Source organism: Bos indicus, chromosome 8 (assembly GCF_029378745.1).
Source record: "Bos indicus isolate NIAB-ARS_2022 breed Sahiwal x Tharparkar chromosome 8, NIAB-ARS_B.indTharparkar_mat_pri_1.0, whole genome shotgun sequence".
NCBI lineage: Eukaryota > Metazoa > Chordata > Mammalia > Artiodactyla > Bovidae > Bos > Bos indicus.
Genome location: NC_091767.1, coordinates 83,150,204 through 83,171,703, shown reverse-complemented (window position 1 = coordinate 83,171,703; position 21,500 = coordinate 83,150,204). Strand labels below are relative to the sequence as shown.

Sequence of the window (21,500 nt, the reverse complement as noted above, 5' to 3'; positions counted from 1 at the left end):
TAAGCTGGCCTTGGACGAACAGGCACTTTAATAGCCTGCTACATCATGAAGCATTACAGGATGACAGCAACTGAGACCATTGCTTGGGTCAGAATCTGCAGACCTGGCTCGGTGATTGGACCACAGCAACAATTTTTGATGATGTAAGTGGATGGAAGTGAAAGTGAGTCACTCAGTCGTGTCCGACTCTTTGTGACCACATGGACTGTATAGTCCATGGAATTCTCCAGGCCAGAATACTGGAGTGGGTAGCCTTTCCGTTCTCCAGGGGATCTTCCCAACCCAGGGATCGAATTCAGGTCTTCTGCATTGCAGGCAGATTCTTTACCACCTGAGCCACAAAAGAAGCCCATGAATTCTAGAGTGGGTAGCCTGCCCCATCTCCAGTGGATCTTCCCAACCCAGGAATCGAACTGGGGTCTCCTGCATTGCAGACGAATTCTTTACGAACTGCGCTATCAGTAGTTCCTCAGGAATTCATGGGTCTGGAAGGTGATGGGAATTAGAATTTTTCTTAGTCCCTGGCAACAGCAGTAGGAGAAAGTTGTTGGTATGTTTCTTTCTGGAAGGCTGTATTTTGATATTGTTACTTAAATGCTGTAGGAAACAGGCAAGCCTCTGGATAGAAGGTGACTATTTCCGTCAAAAGTTGAGGGGTCAGGAGAATGGAAAACACAGAGCGGCTGTCTCAAAACTCCTTTTGGCTGTGGATGACATTTCAATCAATGGGGTCGAGAATCAAGACAAGCAAGAACCTGAACTGGTAATCGAACCACCCCCATCATGCTGTTGTCATTGCTTTAAGTGCTGTTGAGAAGGTTTTAGGGCGTGGAGAAAACTGTAGATAAATAAAGCACATTCTGAGGGATTATCGTCACATATTTTTTATACTTATTGCCCTGTCTAGGAACTTTTTAGTCAAAATAGTTCAAAGTTATGTGTCCTTAAAACTAAAGTTTATGTTTTGTTTACTCACAAGACACTGGGATAAAAAGAGGTATGTAAAGTAAACCCTTTATATGGACCTAGTGATACCCCCTCTCCCCATTTTTTCCCATTTCATGATAGCTGATTTAGGAGACCACTTGTTTGCAAATGGGGAACCTTAAAGAACCAAGAATTTAGGGGGTAGCAATACTAAATATGTTTTGTAGTGGTAAGTAGATTGCAAAATTTAAAGAAAGTGTTTTCAATATTGAAAACCCATTATGCCTCTTCACTGTCAAAATGTTTTATAATAAGAGTGCTATTGGGTTCTTCATGAAAGTCAGCTTTCAGGTGTCCTGAAATGTGTCCTATAGCTTTATTTTGAAAGCAGCAAGATATTTTAGAGTTCATAAGAAAGTTGAAGTATGAATATATTTGTATGTGTCTATGTATGATCTGTATGGATAAATATAGCTGCTGTGCTTCACTGCATTAATAAGTACAGCTTAAGTCATTAGCTCAGTGTTTCTCTACTTATACAGTACAGTGATGATGACGAAATCAGTGGAGTGACACAAGGGGATAGACTTCGGGCCCTGAAAAGCAGAAGACAGTCAAAAACAAACGCTATTCCTCTCACGTGAGTCTGATTTCCTTCGTGTGGTTGTTGTTATTTAATTTGTGTATAAGGTCCTTCCTTCATGAGCATTTTTTTCTATACATTTTCTCCATGGTTGCATGACCATTATGCCACCTTGAAATGAGTATCTACTTTATTTACAATCTAAAGGTGTTGCCTAAGAAACTCTTAGGTATCTTTTATTTATCTCTGTCCTCTGTTGTAACCTCTCTAGCTTGTATAGATAGGAAAGCACTATACAGAAAACTATTTCTCTATGGATAGTAAGTGTCAACTAAAAATTTTTAGGACTTTGAAACCTAGGAGGCAGCATTTCAAGTAACCCTGAGAGAACTGCTCTGAGGAGGTGATGGGGGTGTGCAGGGAGGCACCAGGATATATAGGAGTTTGCAGCAAAAGGCAGGTAGTCTAAGTGTCAAAAGATCACCATTAATAAAAGAAAGCTAGATACCTCAAGTGAAGGAATTTATGGGAAGATGTATGGGAAGATACAGAAGTCTGGGCCCACTGAAATCATTCCTTTGATCAGCACCTCAGCTGTTTGGGTCCAGTATTCTGTGTTTTCATATCCCAGTCTCCTCAAGGTTCACCGTGGGGAGTGGCTGCAGTCTGATGGCTGCTAGATGGCAGGTATTCTTCTCCTTTCTGAGTTCCTTCAGAACATACCAGCTCACCTTTGGCTGGTGGCTGCGATAGCTGATTTCTTTGTTTACTAATATGGTATGCAGTATTCATTTCTCATAACCATTTTACATCCTCAAGAGAGTGACAGCAGATGTAAACTATAGAATGACTGTAGATTTGTCTGTAGTTGTTAAAATTGCAGACTTGTGTAAATTTACTACCATACTGTACATAATTTGTTTTGATATGGTGGAATTTAATTAGTGGTGACATGGTGGCTTAATGTCATGTCATTTTAAGTCAACAATGAATTGATTAAACTATATTTTTATATGAACTTTTTGTTGGAGGAATTCTTTTCAAGTCACAGAAGGAGATTTAAAGTGGAGATAGCAAGTTTTATAGTTATTAGGTTGTCTGTATGTGTCCTTTTATAGTTCCTCATGTAAGTGTTACTTGAGATTCAATCTCTAGGAATATCCAGGATCGTTAGAAAGATGGTAAAGTAAAAAACTTGGCCATTGTACTTTTTTCCCAAGTTGTTCTTTAGGAGATGCTCCCACCTGTGCCATTGGATTCCTTCCTTCTAGTACCTTTCACTGTGGGGTGGGTACCAAATTCTCCAGCACCCCCCCGCCCTGCCTTTCTGGTGATGGAGACAGGTTATCTTATTATTCAGTAAGCATCTTGTAATATGGTAAGAAACTATGACACAGTAGTAGGAGTAGGAGTAGTGTTAGTTGCTCAGTCGTGTCCGACTCTTTGTGACCCCACGGACTGTAGCCCGCCAGGCTCCCCTGTCCATAGGATTCTCCAGACAAGAATTCTGGAGTAGATTGCCATTGCCTTCTCCAGAGGATCTTCCTGACCCAGGGATTGAACCCAGGTCTCCTGCATTGCAGGCAGATTCTTTACTGTCTGAGCCAGAGGAGAAAAAAATTTATTTGGAATTGGAGGATAATTGCTTTACAATGTTGCGTTGGTTTCTGCCATATAACAACATGAATCAGCCATAAGTATACATATATCCCTTCCCTCTTCTCCACCAGCTGCCCCCTCCATCCTTCCCTTCTAGGTCATCACAGAGCACCGGGTTGAGCTCCCTGTGTTACACAGCAAATTTCCATTAGTCATCTATTTTACACAGGGTAATGTATATGTTTCAATGTACTCTTGTCAATTTTTCCCACTGTCTCCTTCCTTCACTGTGTCTCTAAGTCTGAAGAACAGGTCTCTTTAATTAAAAGTGGTCCTTCACTGGTATCTTCTCAGAATCTTAAATTCCAAAGTTCAGTTCCACTTAAAGGATGTATCATCATGGGCCACTGCCTTGGGAGATTCTTAAAAGACCCAAAGGGAAGGAATGAGTTTTCCATAATAAAGTGCCATGTGAATGAAAGGCATCAGTGTTGATTATAGGCATTAATTAAGTATTCTCTTTGCTGTTGTGCATGCACTCAACTAGAATGCTATAAGAATGTGCATTTTTAAATAATTTTTTAAAATTCCAAATGCCATTTTGTTTTTAATTTCAAGTCATCATTTAAGGTCTTAATGGTTCCTTATATTTAAAAATAGTATCGTCCCTCCAAATAATCATTCTGAAGCCAGTTTTCTACAGGAGGAAATAGCTAGTGCCCTAGAGCAGTGCTGTTCAAACCTCAGTGTGCGTTTGAGTCTCCTGGGCAGCTTGTTAAAATGCAGATAATGGTCACTGGGTCTGGGATGCCATCTGATTCTGCATTTCTTTCCTGGCAAGCTCCCAGGTGTCAACGATGCTGCTGGTCCAGGGGCCACACTTGGAATCACAAGCCCTATAAAATGGATGATTTTGTGGGGTTGCTTTTAGTTATGTCCATGTTTTTTGTTCTGTTTTTAAAAATCTGCAGCATCAGTTTATTTCTCAATATCTTGTTGCCTTCTGTTCAGAGGTCAAGTTGCGAGTCAGGGGATGGGAATTCTGCTTAGTCAAGGTTCTTGAGTTTGATGATGCTTAAAGGAAATTTCCTTCAGTAACTCTGTCTGCCACCTTGTGAATATGTTTTATAAGAGTACAAATCATTCGATGCTCCCTTCTAAAAAAATGAAACTATGGAAGTCTCTTCCATAGATCAAAGGTTTGTGGTAACATAAAAGAAAGCAACGAATGTAGACTAAAATTAGAAATATTGTTGGAAACCAGAAGGTGACATGAGATGCTGTGATATTTATCTTGGTATGTGCAGTTCCCTGAGATGGAACTTGATGGATGGCTGAATGATGGTAACTAGCAACAACCCATGGAGAAAATTCCAGCCTCTATGCTATCCATTTGCTTAGTTACACCCCACCTTATCCCAAAAGGTGTAAAAGGCACTGGGCCCTTGTGAAGCACTCTTGGCATATGTTAAACAATCTTTTTTTTTGGCCATGCTTCATGGCTTGTGGGATCTTAATTCCCTGACCAGTGATGGAACCCCAGCCCTCAGCTTTCACTGCTGATTCCCTTTAATTGTATTTATAATCCCTTAAACAATAGAAGAATCCCCAAACTGTCCTCTCCCCATGCACACAATTAATAAGCTTTTAAGTCACACTTTTAAAGGAAAAAGCAAAATGCTGAAATTCTAAGCTCTTAATAATGTGTAAAGGCCCTGGAGAATTTAAGATTAGTCACAGTAGATTTTCCATCCTTCTCCTTCCTTATTCTCTCTGCTTTTTCCAACCCTCTTGACTGTTACAATCATCTCTTCTTTGCTCTTCTTTGTAGTTCCTTTGGCCCCAGAAAAGGTCAACTGGAGATTTCTTTTCCTTCCAAAGTCTTTGTGTTGTTTTAGAAGTTAAAAGTCCCCTTTTAGAAGTAAAAGTCTCCTGAGCAGAAGCTTGGGTTAAAAATCTGAAATGTTTCTCCCATGTGTCAATGTGGACATGTTATTTTGCTTCACTGCTGGTACTTAGCCAAATGAAAATACTTGTAAGAGGGAAAGTGAGTGAAAAAATAGAAAAGTACTGATGATTCTTAGAAGAAAATTGTATAGTACATCCAGTCATTGATTTCTATTTCACAAACAGTCAATATTTGGGGAGAATTAAAGTATTAGAAATTATGAAATTAGTGATTTTGTCAGAGAGCTTCTCTGATCCCTACTACCATGAAGACAGGCAATGAGGTAGCATGATGATCTTCAAGTGATACCCAAAACGTAATGGCAAGTCTTATTGTCTCTGCTAAAATTGATTCGGTAGATTTTATAACTTCATCCATGCTACCTATCTTTCTGCACCGTGCTGATGATTTCTGCTAGGTTTGCTAGGGGTAAAGGAAAATGATGTATGAAGAATGGAAGTGCATCCTATGGGAGCAGGTAAAAATACAGATAAAGTTATCCTTGAATAATCCCATAGAACCCCCTTAACAATGTAGGTAGATATGCTTCATCACTGGAAAATAATTATCTTGCCATGAGCTTTACTAGAGGAACAGATGAAAATCTAGAATGCAGACACGTGCTGCGTTGTGTCCACTTATATTTAATTGTGCCTCCTATGAGATTGTTGTTAATTATTAGTTCAGGGGTTTGGGTGTTTTTTTTTTGGTTGGTTGGTTTTGCCTCATTTTTGTCTGTGATTTGGTTTTCTGTGTGGTTATTGTGCTTTTTAAAGAATTTCAATCACATAGCTGTGACTCTAATTTCTGTTATCATACAATTTAAATTAACATGGGGTAGTTATCCAACTAGAGATTGGGTTTAATCTTTTGTTACCAAATGTCAAATTTGTTTAAAACTGAAGACAGCTTTTTTCCCCCCAGCATAAAACAGCAAAGTTTGACCCCTGTTTCCTGCCCCTTTGCGTTGCAGGGTATCTGAAATTCACACGTGGCTTTATTTATTTATTTATTGGCTTCTCAGTTTGAACATCTGTTCTTTCCCCTTTGCCCCTTTCCAGATGTTCCCTAGCTGTGCTGACCTCTGCACTGTGTAGTATTGTCATCTGGTGGATTGTTTGTGACTACATTCTCCCCATCCTGCTATTCTGTCTCGATGGTCTAAGAACACAGTAGCCATCAGGACCTTTGACAGATAGCTGCTGTGTAAGTGTGCCATTCCATTTCTCTACTAGTGCTCACCTCTGGTGTCCAGTGTTTTTCTCATGATGCATGTTTTTCTCACTATCAGCTCTTCTAGCTTTGTTTGATTTGCCTTTTTTTCCAAGGTTCTTATTCTGAATCTTTGCTCTTCCTGGGTTGGTGGTAGGGAAGGAAGTCTTCACTGTTAGTTTCGTACAAGGGACGTTAAAAATAACACACTTTGTTTTTAAAATGCACTTACTCTTAACAGATTTTTTTGAAACAGCAATTTATGATGACAGTGAAGTAGTTTCTTTTTCCTGTCAAAAATATATAGTTAGTTTGGGATCCTTGGGATGGCTTTTCTTTCAATCAGTTGTCTGTACAACTTTGCTCTGGTTTTCTTAAGTAGATATCTTTAATATAGTCTTTCTAATCTAGCAAAAAGAATTTTCCCACTGGTTTTCTGCTGTTAGCAAAGGTGATTTTGTAGCCATGAGGTCTCATGAGCATTGCATCCTTTTTCACCTCTGATTCTGCCATTGTACACAGTGCTCTCTCAGCAGGCCCAGTCTTCTATCTTAAGGAAGCAAAATTTTCTCCTCTGCCTTGTTTCACTTCCTGCTCTTTAGGGAATACAGTTAAGTATGGTTTTCAGCACTTGGTGCGTAAGGAAAGTAGGGAAGCAGAGAAGACTGGAGTCTCTTGTCTGTGTGTTTCCATATGACAATTACTGTGCTCCTTGCGCTCCCACTGTCCTCCGTTCCCACAAGTAATCAGAATGTTCTTATTAGACTAGTGGAGGCACAGTCTGTCTTCTCCTAATACTCTTTGTCATTAAATGAATACCTTCACAGTGGAGAGACTCCTTTTCTGCAGAAGAATGTGGCAAGAAGCTTACTGGAGAACATCATGTAGTTAAGAGCAAGAGCACAGAGAAGGAGGATGTGTCTTGTGAAACTGTGGTTCCCTGCTACCCTCTTACATCCAGGCTGCATTCTTTTTTCTCTGAATTTTTTCATTAGCTCAAATTTTAAGAATTTCTTGTCCTGTTCTGACTTGGACTTGGGAGTTATAAAGGAATACAAAAGTGCCTTCTAGGATCTCCTCCAAAGTATAATTCCATTGCAACCAACTCCAGTTCTTTGTGCTTTCACTGAATGTCTTCAAATGGCTAGAAAAGATTTAAAAATCTAGCAGATGCTTTTCTTTTCAAATTTAAGGAAAATCTGCTTAACATGTTCCTATTTATGCTATTTTTAAAATATCTTATTGGTATAGACTTACTATTTGCTTGCTTGCTATGTCTTTTCAGTTGTGTCTGACTCTTTGCAACCCTGTGGACTATAGCCTGCCAGGCTCCTCTGTCCATGGGACTTGGGGTTGCAATTTCCTCCTCCAGGGGATCTTCCCAACCCAGGGATTGAACCCACTTCTCTTACATCTCCTGCATTGGCAGGCGGGTTCTTTACCACTAGCACCACCTGGGAAGCCCAAGCTTATTATTACATATGCAGTATTTCTGATAAAAATTATCCCTTTACAATGTTTTGTTTTGTTCCTTTACTTCTCTTACTGATCTTAGATTTCACACATTCTGACTCAGGAACATCATGCACTGCGTAGATTTATTCTTCTCAAACTATTCTGAGTGGCCATTAGAACAGGTGGGGTCATTGCTAATAGTATTTAGGCATTTCATGCTTATATTATTTTTTGCAAAGTATGTTTAAAAATGGTCTCTATCGGGCTCTTTTTGGTGTTCTGTGCCAGGACATAACGTTTTTTGTCATTACTGACATTTGCCACTGTGTTTCTAGACCCAAATCAGAGTATTTACTTTAGCCTGCTCTGATTAATTTTCAATTTATGGAAACCAAAAGGTTTCAACAGTAACAGTGATGTAAACAGGTATAATCTGTGTAATTATCTTTAGAGGTAACTACTCCAGGGCACTGCTGTCGACATTCGCCTCTATTGGCTGATGATGGAGCATTCATTGCCTGATAGGTTGTTGCCTGGCATGCCTAGAGAGCTTGCCTATAATGGCGCTTCACATGCTGCAAAGGACCTCGTAGACAGTAGGAAGGGGACCTCTGCATGTTTCAGGGCCTCAGGCCCATCATTTTGAAGGCTCTTTTTGTATCGCTGGCGGACAGCCAGTGTAAATAGTGCATGGTTGCATGATGGAGCCTCTTTTTGGAATGAACATTTACTTCAGAGCACTGTATGACTTGATTGATTAGAGCTTTTCAAATTTTTTTGCTTTGCCTCAAGTTGCAGATATTTTTGTATCCAAAATCTGAAAATACTGGCCCTCAAAAGATATTGCAGAGAAGAAAAGGAATTCTAGTATGGGCAGGAGATAGAAAGTAGGACTGAGGGTTCTGTCAGGAAAAGATGGAAAGGAGAAATGACATGTGCTGAATGTTGTCCTGCAAAGCTGTGCGGTTGGCTCGGTGTGCAGGGTGGGAGGTACTGAGTTCTCGCATCCCCATGGCAGAGTAAACACTTCACCCTTGTTGGCTAGCTTAACCCACCGTAGGGTGTTATTTGTAAGATAAGTACTATCTAAGTTGAGTTGCTGTGTTTTCTTCCCACTTTATTGATATATAACCTATAGATGAAATAACTAGTCTGTTTTTAATGCAAATAACTGGTGACCTGAATCTTATTGATGAGATTACCGCATTCCAAATTTCTGTAATGCTCTTATTTTCAAAATTGCACATAAATTATCAGCTACTAATATTACTTCACATGAATTGTTCTCACTAAGTGAGAAGTAAATCATTTTAAAAAGATGTTTCCTATCAGCTTAAAATATGAGTTAGCAGTAATTTCTCACATTATTTGAAAAGTAGAGGTAGTATTTCAGAAAAGCCAACAGGAGTCTCATTTTCTCCATTTATAAAAAATGGAGATAAAAACCATGAGCCCTGTTAAGTGGGCGAGAGGCTTCAGGACAGCAGTGGTAGCATGAAGCACTGGGCTTTTTCTCTATGAAAAATTCTAGATTCACAGCCTTAGCAGAGACCACTAAATATCTTCTCCTCACTTTATAAAATGAAAAAGAATTTAAAAATAACTCCTTGTTTTCAATGATAGAATTTATATGCCAGAGCGGTTGGTGCCCTTTTTGATCATGTAACTATGTCAGCATATACATTTTCTGTTTTGTTAAAACAGTCAACATATAGGATGATAAAACTCTATTAGAAACCCTGAATCAAGCATTGACTTGCTTACCCAGGATCAGTTTCCTTCAGTGATATTGAAGGCCTCATTCATAAGGCTTTCAGAAATGCTTCTCATTTAAAGAGAAACAGCTTGGCTAGTGCCCCACGCTCAGCTCTCCCTTCCTCTCCCCCAAATGGCTTGAAAACTACTGACCTCCAGACTTCTGCTCTAGTGCAATACAACCCCATTGTTTTTTCAATGATGAAAAGTTAGCATTTTACTAAATGCTAATTATTCTATGGTTTGAGTAATACTAAAATTATAAGAATTTACTACATTTTAAGGACCTGGCTTTGGTTATTAACTATTGTGGTGTTAACACAGCATAGGAGGTAGGACCGACTGCTAGTTAGTTGTGAAGGTTTCTTGTTACACAGGAGCTGCGTTCTCAGAAGTTGTTTGCTATCTCACCTGTATGTTTGGATATGTGAGGATAAAACTTTGTAGTGTTTTCTCTAACAGATAAATAGGAGTTGACTGTGTATAAATGTGTACGTATGAAGTTCAGTGTTTTAGTCATTATCTCTTGAAGAAAACAATTGCTTATAAAATTTTTTGGTGTTTTCTGCTGTTGTCCCTATGACAGTTCCATGGGGAAATTTAAAACACCCTGTATTTTTGAGCAGGTATTCTATGTGGGCTTTATCTGAGGGGTTCTTGCTGATTTGTTCATTTGCCTCCTGGGCAGTCTACTCCCATAGGTATCAGTTCCTTGAGATGTCTAGAGTCTAATTAAATAAAGTTTCACAAAATTAAAACAATTTCATTTTAATGGTAGTTGATGACTTAGTAGGTAATTGTAATCCAGATTTTTAAAAATTGCTTTGAACATCTTTTTAAAATTTGAAATGTTATAAAAAACATGAGTTTGACTTGAGTTTGATTCAAGTTGACTTGAGTTCTGTTACTTGTTCTTCCATCTTTGAAGAGTGAATACTGTGTATATATTTATGTTCATAGTCTTTAGAATTAGGGTTTTAAAATGATTTCTTGTTTCATGACTAGAATTCTAAGAATCTGATTTTACTTTGGGGCACAGAAATTTGTCTTTCTGATTGATTTCTTTGGTGTGGGAATTGCTTGACATGCTGGGTGATTAATTTTCCAAAAGCAAAGTTTTCTGGTTATCTTCGTGTAAACCTTCATAGGGAAATGAGATGCTTTATTTCAAAAGACCTTGATGTAAGAGTGTGTTTCAGATTTTTTTTTTTTTTTTTTTGATAAATGTGTTTATGGAAAATTCTATCAGTTCTCAAGAAAGTAATTTGCACTAAAGTGCAAAAATGCCCTCCTCTGTCAAGTATTTGCAAATTGTTTCAGTGAATATAATGTTATTTTTTTCCAACTATTTTCAGAGTAATTCTTCAGTCCAGTGTTCAGAGCTGTAAAACATCTGAACCTAACATTTCTGGCAGTGCAGGCATTACTAAAAGAACCACCAGATCTGCTTCAAGAAAAAGCAGTTTTAAAAGGTGAGAAAAGAACCCTACTCTTCTGAAGTGTTTCAAATATTGGCTTTCCAGTTTAATCTTCTGGAAATAGAAATGAAGACAGGAGAAAGCAAAGTCCCAGTGATGGGAAATTAATCAAAATGTTTGACTTGTTCATCATCTGAGAAAATCTGGACCATTTAATTTAGGGTTATGTTTTGTTTTTCAGAGGTCATTCTTAACATTGGAAATGTGGTCTCTGGGTCATAATACGGGAAAGTTGAGAATGTTGTGTGTACTTCTGAGTTCTTCAATTGAGAACTTCCAAAGCTCTCTCTGTCAGGACTTGGAGGAAATCTTTCTGTCAATATATCAGATGCATCATAATTGTTGGAGAATTAGTTGCACATAAGTGGTGGGAAAATGAGAACTCTTGAGAGTTTGGGAACCTTCTTTACCCAGTAACTGTCCTCTTGGTCACAGTCTATCCCGAGGGGCAGCTCTTTCCCTTTCTGGTCTAGCATCTTGCACTTCCTTCATTAGTATACACTCTGACAAGAAAATGGACATGTTCTGTGACCAAATCCATCACTCACCATTGTCTTTGGATGTTTATCATGATCCGAGACATTTCATTTTTAACATATTCCAAAATCAGATCCCCTTTAGAAGAGAGCAGATTGCCCATTTCCCATCATCTCAGGATGGATAGGCGGGCACCTTTTTTGTGTTTATGTATCTTTGCCTAGAGCTGGCGACCCATGAGGCACGACAGTGTTGTCTTACAGAGATCCCAAGCGACCTAAGATAATCTGCACCAGACTAGAATGTTCTTCACAGTTTTCCTTGCTATTTTTTAACTTCTCTGCTCTCAGACCTTTGAGGCTTTGGGCCTGCCACGACCTTCAGCGCTGAGGTGGTTTCTGGTGCGGCCCCGTGGCAGCCTGTGTCCTAAGGGACTTGCTAACAATCGAAGAGCTCGGTGTGTTTTGCTGTTTTAAGGAATTGTTCAGTTCTGCCGCTGTTTATCTTTGCAGATTCTTTTGTACAGTTTTTACTACAAACTTTTTATTTAGCTAAGAATGTGATAGTACCTCCAAACAAGTATTAATTGGGCACTGATTCATGATCGTAGGGTTTAAAACTTTTCATTAGGGAGGGTATCAAATACTCTTTAATTCCACTGAGAAGAATATTAGAGAAATGCTGACAAAAAAGTCAAGAGTTTAGGTACATTATAACATAATACTAGAATTTTTTTATAACAGTAAGAAATAGGAAATGATTGATGAATTCTGCCAAATGAATTGAGAGTCATGTTTTCAAAGAAAAGTTAATGACCTGGGTTAACTGCTTATGGAGCAGTAAGTGAAAAGGGCTACACATAAAACTTATGAAATACTGCTTTAATTTTACAAATGTAAAATGTGTTTTATATATGTGTAAAAGCGTATAGGTATATAAATATTTATCAGCATAAATATTTGTGTGTGTGTGTGTGTGTGTGTGTTAGTCATTCACTTGTGTCCGACTCTTTGGGACCCCGTAGACTGTAGCCCACCAGGTTCCTTTGTCCATGGAATTCTCCAGACAAGAATACTGGAGTGGGTAGCTATTTTCTTCTCCAAGATAAAAGGAAAATGTGCTTATAATACCAGTTCTTCTGGTTGGTAGAACAGTTGGGGAGTCTTTTTTTCTTATCATTTTCTTTTTTTCTAACTTTTCTACAATAAATGAGGGGAAATGGGAGTTTTTTAACTTGGACACTTTTATGTAAATTATTAAAAATTTAAGTAAAAGGCCTGCTGCTGTTGATTGTTAGACATATTTTGAACGGACATATTCTTTTCAGACTTCCATCACAGCCAGGTGTGTTTTGCCCATTTAATTCTGCTTTCTGCTTTCCCGGATGGTGCTCTCCAGGTTTCGGATGAGATGACTAGAGTCCCGAAGCCGGGCTGCACATGCCGGACCACACCGCACTCCTCTTAGGGTGTGGCCGGATGGCAGTTTTTCCATCTAGGTCTTGTCTAGTGATCTAAACTTGTGCTTTTCAGCAGAGGTGGTTCCTGATTGCGGGGAGCATCTGCCTGAGGTCCCTGGACTTGTTGCATTGAGGACTTTAAAGTAGAGCTCAGACTGAATAGTTTGCGTATTAAAACGGCCCAAGCAGTTTTCAGGCAATTGGGATAGTGCTGAAAACCAAAGACTTCGTTTAAATTCTGAAATGGACTTTCAGAGATTTGGAGGGGCATAGAAGTAAAACAGCAGGAGTCAGCTGGGTTTCATGGTGCTTTTAACCACGCCCTCCCTCCATGCCAGATCTCCTTTGCCTCTTTTCCTGGCTTTGGCCTGTTTTGACATCACCTTAACTGCGACCACTTGCAGCTCACAAGAGAAAGGCAAATGCACTATGTACAGTCCCACTCCTGCTTCTAGGAAATAATGGGTGTCAGGCACCCAAGCTGTAGCCTGTCTTTTTATCCTATAGGATAGTACTCATTTTTGGTTGGAGGATATGAGCTATTAATTAACTAATTTTAAAGTATTGAATAGAAATCTTTTCTTGGAACAGCAGTACACACATATATACACATATAAAATAGTACCCCATTTCCGTGTACATTAAACACTTCGGAGGAACCAGGGCTGACAGCCTGCTGTTACCCCATCTGCGAGGTCCTCTCTCTTGCAGGTTGATGATGTGTCTGTGTGTCGTCATCTCTATTGTGCCACAGAACTTGACCTTTCATTTCTGTGTTCTGTTCTACTCTTAGAGGCTTCCAGGATGAATACCTCACCCAAAGTCACTTTCTATTGATTTGGCTCTTTTGATTTTTGGCAGTGTATTGAGAGGCTGTACCTCTTTGAAGAACTTTTGCACAAACACACTAAAAAAGTATTCATTTGGAGACTGAAAAAATCATTATGAATGTTGTCATTTGTTATTGGGAAGAATTGCCACCATGTGTCTGTCATGGCAGGTGATTATTCTCCCATGTATCCATTGAACACTAGCCACATCTAACCTTAAATCATGAGTGTTAAGCTCTGCTCTGGCACAACCATGACAGTTCAGGCTTGGAAACACTGGAGTGTCTGGCGGCAGATGGAGTGCTGAGGGGAGTCTGTGTGGCACCTTCCTCATCCCCTTTCTTAAGTCCAGAGAAGTAATTAATGGACTTCTATATCCCCCACTTGCTGTTAGAGCTAGAAACCAATTTTAATGTCTCTCTTTTAATAATTGCTAAATGCACTGAAGAACCAGCTAAATAGAATTGGCCTGTTTTTCAGTGTTCTCGTATGGACTGTCTGAAAAGCTCTTTTAGAATGAGTCTCAAACATTTCATCATCAAGCCTCTGATTGAGAACCTTTAACCAGCTCATTTGATGTCATTCAATTTGGTTCATGTCTTTACACAGCTCACCCGTTGACTGCATGTTTCTGTAAGCTTATGTTGTTTCTTTGGTCTGTCTTTTGTTCATTTCCTTTTTAAAAGAAATCATAGCTTCATTTGTTTTCTAAGAAAATTGTCATGTACAAGTGTCTTTTTTATTCTAAGTTGCATCATTGGGAACCATCACTTTCTGCTTATTTTTTGTGCCTAATTATATTTTGGAGGAAGATAAATACTCAGACTCTTTCCTCAGCCCCTGAAGCCATGAGTCTCTTCACAGGCCTTTCAGTTGGGAGTAGCTGCATTTCAGACTTTGGCTTTTTAAGTCTTCTCGTTTGTGAAGTTTGCCATCATCATACCTTTCAATGCTTCTTGTCCTTAGAGTCTCAGATCTCGGTGTCTATTCCATCACCTCTGGGCTTTAATTTTTTGTTACTGCCATTATCTTTAAAAACTGTATCACTGTAGGAGCCCCAGAATGTTGTATCTAAATATTCTTTCCTGCTGGTTACCTCTGTTCTTTTAAATTATTAATCTTCCTTTGAAATTTCAGATGTCTTCCCACTTGGCTTCCCAAACTGACCTGGACCTTTATACTCAGTACTCTCTTGGGGTCTCGGAAAACTAAGTGATTGATTCAGATGAGCTGCTCTGATAGAACCTCATCATCATCTAAGTGAGGGTCACCTCCAGACGGGAATTGGTTTCTCTCTCTTCTTTTGCGTCAGTTGTCCTCTGAAAGTCGCTGTTTAGTTGAAAGTTACAGTGATCTCTTGGGGAAGGAAAGAAGGGAGGTAGGATGAAGATCAACATAGATCAGTTGACCCACATACAGAAAAGGGTCGGCGGCTGTCCCCTTGCAGCTGTGCGGCGGTGTGGAGCAAGGCGGGAGCAGGTGCGGGGTGCCGGCTGCACTCTGCTAAACTGGAAACGGCTTGCAGTGCCCCGGCTTTTTCTGTAACCACATTCTGCCTTTGGAAATAATCAAGTAACGCTTCTTTATCTTTTCGTTCTTTCCCACTTTTCCCACAGCCTGATTCCTCAGAGAGAAAGAAGGAAAAGGAATGCTTTGCAACAAATGCCCTTAATGGCATTATGGTACTCTCATTGCTCGGCTGCTTTTGCCCTCCCTTCTTTTTTTATTGTTGTTTATTGTTTTTTAATTTTTTGCAGAACTGAAACTTTTTCTGCTCTGCCTTTTCTCTCCTGTTTGTCTTTACTTTATGGTTGATATTGTACTGTCTTTTCCAAAGTATCTGTCATTAAAGAATTATACAAGTGTATACTTTTTAGCATGTCAATATTTTTATTATGTTGCCTTCCTTGTCTTTGATAACTACTTATGGGACACTTAAAAGCCTTCATGGTAAAATCCTTTTTTTTTTCCCCTGTAGTCCCTCCATTTCAAGGACTAAAACAGTCTTGCGTTAAGTAAAAACCTGTGACCAGAACTGAAGGAAGACTCTAGGAACAGAAAACTACAACAGGACTTTAGCACAATTTATTTGGGAAAAAAAAAAATTACAAAAGCCTTAGCTGCTTTCCACCTAACAAGTTTATTCAATGAAGAAAATGTCCACTGGAATTTAAATAACTACATGAGCTTGGGTGCAAGTGAATGACTTGAAGAGGGCCCAACTCTCCTATAAAAATGTCTTGAACACAAAAAGCTGTTGTAAATTAGTCTCAGGTGTAAATATCAAAGCCCTCTGTTATCAGGAGAGCTGACTAGTCTGTGTGGTGCACGTATGTCCCTGTGATGGCAATCATTTTAGCTGCTGGCCTTCAGAAGAATTGAAGATCTGATGGAGGTTTTTTACTTATTTATTTGCTGTTCACCCTGTGTCAAAATTTATAAAGCTAAAACAAGCATTACTGAAATGGTACTTTCTGTGATTTGATACTATTTGGTTTAATCATCTTCACTTTAATATTTGTAATACTGTTGTAATGTTAACTCTGTTAAGTACCCAAGCTGCTTGTCTCCCACCAAAGAGTGCTTTATTAACCAGAACCTGTGAAAACCACATTTAAAGACTGTTGCGTGCTGTAATACAAAGTGGTACTTTGGTACCCTAACCCTATCGAGAGAGTGTTAGTAGCAGCTTTAGAAGACTCAGGAAGAGAGGCTAGCTTCAGAGTTGGAAAATTGTTGTAAGTCGTTCTTTTCTGTGTCACTTTGAGTCTGAAGAATGTCAAGGCTGCCCACTATTTGGTTACCCAGTCATGCAAATTAAAATCACACTTCCACGCAGGAAAAACCCCCGCACTGTTGGTGTTTCCCCTGGAAACAGTGATCCCAAATAATGACGACTTTTTTAAAAAGTTATTTTGTCAGGGTCTTTCTCTGTAGCATTGTGAATTTTTGTTGTTGTGTTAATGGCCTCAGGCCTTTTGGTTTCCACTCATGGTTATTTGCATCTAGATTTCCTTATTTGTAAATAAGAAACTCACTGTTGCCTTCGGTTAGGGAATACAACTAATAACTCTTTGCAGAGTGCCTTCTCCCCTCAATCCCACAGAAACACAACAGTCTGTAATGTAAAGCAATCACAAAACAATTTATTTGCTGCTAAAAAGAAATAGGGCCCCAAATAAAAGAATATTTATAATCACCTTGGTTACTTCCATAAGTGAATGATTTAGTTATTGTTAACCAGTGTTTGGCTATCCTAGTTTCGAGAATGAGGAGATATATTGAAAGGCAAAATGCCTTCACATTCTTTACCAGATGAATGCATCAGGTCAGTAGGCAATTCCATTTTTAAAAAGCTGCCTTCTTAATATAGTTACAAAGAATAATGAGTGGTTGGAATAAGCAGATTAAAGTCTGTTTAATGTAAAAAGTAATCAGAAGACTGTGGATCTCTTATGGTATCTACTGTCTTGGAGTAAGTTTGCCTAGTTTTGAGGGGAGATGGAAGATGCCGTTGTTTTGATCAAACAAGCAGCTCCTCCTCATTGGGCACCATGTGGTAGGCTGTGCCAGGTTCTAAACATCAGGACCAGACCTCAGAAAAATGGTGGTGTTCTATCCCTGAAAGTTCATAAATACAAAGACCCACTTAGCTGAGGGAAGACAGCTCTTGATGAAGCTTTGAGTGGGAAAACAAACCTGTTGGCTGTGTTGTTCTGGGAGATACTAAATAGTCAAGCTGTGCCCAGGTATAAAACACTGAATTCTCAGGGCAACCCTTCTTCCCTTTATACCCTTAAAGGCCATTTCCTACATAACTGATCCCAGCAGTTATGAAAAGCAAACTTCCATCTGAACTGTTCTTGCTCATCGGAACAAGTAAATGCTGTCTCCCTCACAGTGGATAAGCCATCTTATGTTTTGGCCAAGAGTGAAAAATTTGGGCTTCAATGTACTTTTTGTTTTACGAATTGCCTTTTTGTGTGGCTGCTCAAGTTTTCCAGCTACAGTTGCTATCACTGTGGTTCTTTCTAAAAATCCTTGTTTTTGACAGGCTCACTGAAAGTAGTCGTAGCAAACTAGTGATTTGTTAAGAAACATTCCTTGGAACACACAACTTGGGATAGTGCTTCAGATGGATGGTATAGCACGTTGTTAAGGGGGATATTGAGAATCTAGGAAGTCTCTGGGTCTGACTGATGGAAAGTTCTTCCTGCTGTGAATAAAAGACTCTTCCTCCTGTCCCCAGCTGAAACTTCAGCACACCCAAGAATCTTCTCAGAATCTCATTTTTAATTTGTTGTATAAGATCTTGGTATGGAATATGAAATAGGGCATGTCAGATATGGAGAGATTTCTTGAACTTGAGAGCCTTAAACAGCTTTGAAAATACACCAAGAGAGCTCCCATTGGGATAAAAATTAGAAGTGAGTATTTTTAGGTGCCCTTGAAGCTTTCTGGGGACTCAAATCATCAACAGTCAGGGACAGCCCAAAAGATCAGTGTCTGCCAAACTGGGCACCTAGGTGTGTGAACAGACTTGCATTTTGTAATCCTAAAGAAAAGCTAGAAATCCCTCTAACCTGTGAATGAAGAGGGGTGGACCCTGAGCAGTGCCTCAATAAAACAAGTAGCCTTACTTGTCAAAATGTAGCTGCATCGAAGTGGCACACTGCTCTTCTGGTCTCCAGAATTTTTCTGTTCTAAACTTGATTCTCTTAGCCTGTCCCCCACCCGCTTGCTTCCCTACCCTCTTCCGCCTCTCACAGGGGTGATTTCTACCTCTTGGGCCCAGACAAGATCTAAAAGAGTTCCCAAGTGTTCTCATGAGGCGATGTGTCTGCCCTTGGAGTGTGAGATGCTTCGGTGAGCTGTTCGGACCATCAGGCGTTCTGGGCCGTGTTATGCAAAGAGCTCCGGGAGCCTTTCCTTTGCTTGACAAATGAGTGTTGCGCTCCTTGGATGTCTGTCAGAAAGTAGCATAGCTGCTTCTCTTCATACATTTTTTAAACTAGTAATTGCATTTTGGAAAGCAAAAGCAACTTTAAAATAGTCTGTTTTAATTCTGCAATAGTTTTCTCCCCTCGAAACTGTTCTGTGAGTCTAGCTGCTGCTCTTTCTTTTCTCCTAAATCTGAGTATTCTCCATGTCCCTACGCGGAAATACTACAGATGTGTTTAATCGACTGGACAGTTCACCTATACTGTGTAGGAAATTACCTCCTTAATTGCCCAGTAGAATTAACTGTCAGCAAATATGTTCATCTGATTATATTACTGCAGTTTTCTATCAATGATTTGCAGACTTTTATCTAACCTGCACTCATGTATAGATTATTAAAAGTTTTAAAATGTAACTGATTAATCAATATTTGATCAATCATTGTCTTGATTTTTTTAAGTAAAATGTATATTTCTAATCATATTTTATAAAGCTGAGAGAACTGGTTGAATGAATGTTTATTTTCCTGAAGGTATTTTTAAGATAAAGCTTCATAATGGCCTGTAAACTTTGCATATCTATGTAGTTTGATACATATTGTCACATTTGTGTGTTGTAACTGTTTTTATACAAAATGTTGAATAATGGAAGTTGTATAATTATAATCGTATCATTAAAAGTATTAACCAAAGAGCCTTTTGAATTTTTTACTCACTTATCATTCTGAATCATGGTAAGCTGTGGTTAAAGTGTAAAGTGGATATAACCCTCTGCAGTATTAGTTTGCTAGGATGTGGTCTGGGCGGCTTAACAGAAATTTACTTTGTTACAGTTCTAGAGGTTAGAAATCCCAGGGTCAGGGTGTTGTTAGCTGGGTGGTTTCTCTTCCTCTCTTCTGATGCCTCTCTCTGTGTCCTCTAATCCCTGGTGCCCCTCTGTCTGTCCCCCATTTCTTATAATATGAATCAGGTTGGATTAGGGTCTATCTTAATGGCCTCATTTTAAATTCATTACCTCTTTAAAGGCACTGTCCCCAGATACAGTTCCATTCTGAGGTATTGGTGGAAGGACTTCAACTTAAGAATTTGGGGGGTATACTGTTTAGTCTGTAATGTCTTCCTCAGGATAAGACAGTAAGTAAGTGAGGGGGCTCCTGATATGGACTCACTCTACAGATACCCACTAACCAGCTCAGGCATGTAAAGGTTTGACCCTTCTAAAAACTGCTAAGGAAAAGACACTTGTAAGTCAGACCCTTGGAGCCTCATGGGTCACACACTGTAGCCCCTTCATTTTACCTGCCAAGGTCCGGCTTAAAGTGCTAAGTAAAGGCAGGACCAGTGCTGGAGCACTTCGTATCCCAGTGTATAACCAGCAACACCATCCACAGCTAATTGCCTGCCTTCCCTCTTGGTCTCTTGCAGGGCAGAATCCTAAAAAACCTAATTGCCCGCATCATCATGCAGAGGTTATGTCTAGGATGTAGGAACCTGTCCTGTTAAGGGGTGCTGTCCAGTTCCCCAAGAACTTAGCTTTGATTTGTTCTAGGATATGAGTTTTCAAAGTACAAAGTCAAGGGACTGGTCTTCTCATCCAAACTCCTGCACACCACTGCCCTCAAAGAGCAGTTTGTAGGCTTTGCCGTGTCTGCCTGCTCCTCCATGGTTTACCCTGAGTTGTGTGCCCTCCTACTGACCCACTGGAGCTCAGGTGGCATTGGCCAAGCAGCTCAAGATATGTGAGCGTGAAGGGGGCAGGCTTGGCAGTCGGGCTCTGAGGCTTGGCCCTGGATGAAACTAGAGGACGTGCCTGCTTCTCTTGGGAGCAGCCGTGTCTTCCAGGGCTGTGCAGTGTGAGCACCCAGCCTCTGAGCCCCTAGCCCTGTAGATTCTTGCTTGCTTTCTCTGTTGTTGACCACTGTCCAGTTTTCATTTACCACATGGACAATTCGCTAAACACCTCTACTTCTGTTCCATAAATAAAACGGGAATAAGAGAATTTTCACCTTAACAATTATAATGAGAATTAAGTGGGATAATACATGGGACGTGCTTCAAATGGCATTTGGCACCTAGCTTTCAATAATTTCCCTGGTGGCTCAGACAGTAAAGTGTCTGCCTGCAATGCGGCAGACCTGGGTTCAATCCCTTGGTTGGGAAGATCCTCTGGAGAAGGAAATGGCAGCCCACTCCAGTATTCTTGCCTGGAAAATTCCATGGACTAAGGAGCCTGGTAGGCTACGGTCCATGGGGTCACTAAGAGTCAGACACGACTGAGCCACTTCACTTTCACTTTCAATAATTTTTATTGTGAGTCAGCTCTTCACATCAGGTGGCCAAAGTCTTGGATCTTCAGCTTCAGCATCAGTCCTTCCAATGAATATTCAGGATTGCTTTCCTTTAGGATTCAATAAATTACTTTTTATACATGTAAGATAATTTTCTTTTAATTAGGTAAAGACCAGTTTTTGATAGCAGATGATCGTCTCTCAGTCTCTGCTATTTTTGGTCCCTGCAGCATAATTCCATACAAGTATAAAAAAATTTTTTTAAGAGGCCAGACAATTTGACTTCTGAAGGGAGAAATTCACGCACTGAACTCTCTTGAGAGTGATCAAGGCAGAGTGCTGAAATAATTTAGTAGAGAAGGCACCCTCATATTGAAATAGCAGGTTGGTACGGAGAGGGCAGTCAGCAATGTGCGTTCTGAAATGAGCTCTACCATTTATTCTGTGGATCCTTTATCTGCCTCCTGGCTCTCACTTTGTTCATCCATAAAACTGGACTAGTAAGTGCATGGTGTTTGGATTAAAAAAGACCAAATTACGTGATTGTGC

General features: G+C 39.7%; 1 protein-coding gene across 16 annotated transcripts in view; it reads left to right on the top strand.

The window, feature by feature from the left end:
• The window catches only part of CDC14B (cell division cycle 14B), a 161,527-nt gene that overhangs the window by 103,439 nt on the left and 36,588 nt on the right, over window positions 1–21,500 (top strand). For 3 of the 16 annotated variants that reach the window (XM_070795098.1, XM_070795099.1, XM_070795105.1), the window contains 6 exons: window positions 5–143; window positions 604–763; window positions 1,470–1,567; window positions 10,835–10,951; window positions 15,340–15,405; window positions 15,702–19,357. In XM_070795098.1, the coding sequence (XP_070651199.1) occupies window positions 5–143; window positions 604–763; window positions 1,470–1,567; window positions 10,835–10,951; window positions 15,340–15,405; window positions 15,702–15,738 (617 nt within the window). In that variant the 3' untranslated portion in view covers window positions 15,739–19,357. Of the gene's footprint in view, window positions 1–4; window positions 144–603; window positions 764–1,469; window positions 1,568–6,118; window positions 6,264–10,834; window positions 10,952–15,339; window positions 15,406–15,701; window positions 19,358–21,500 lie in introns of those variants that run through there. The other 13 variants (XM_070795100.1, XM_019966546.2, XM_019966554.2 and 10 more) reach the window with 7 other exon arrangements.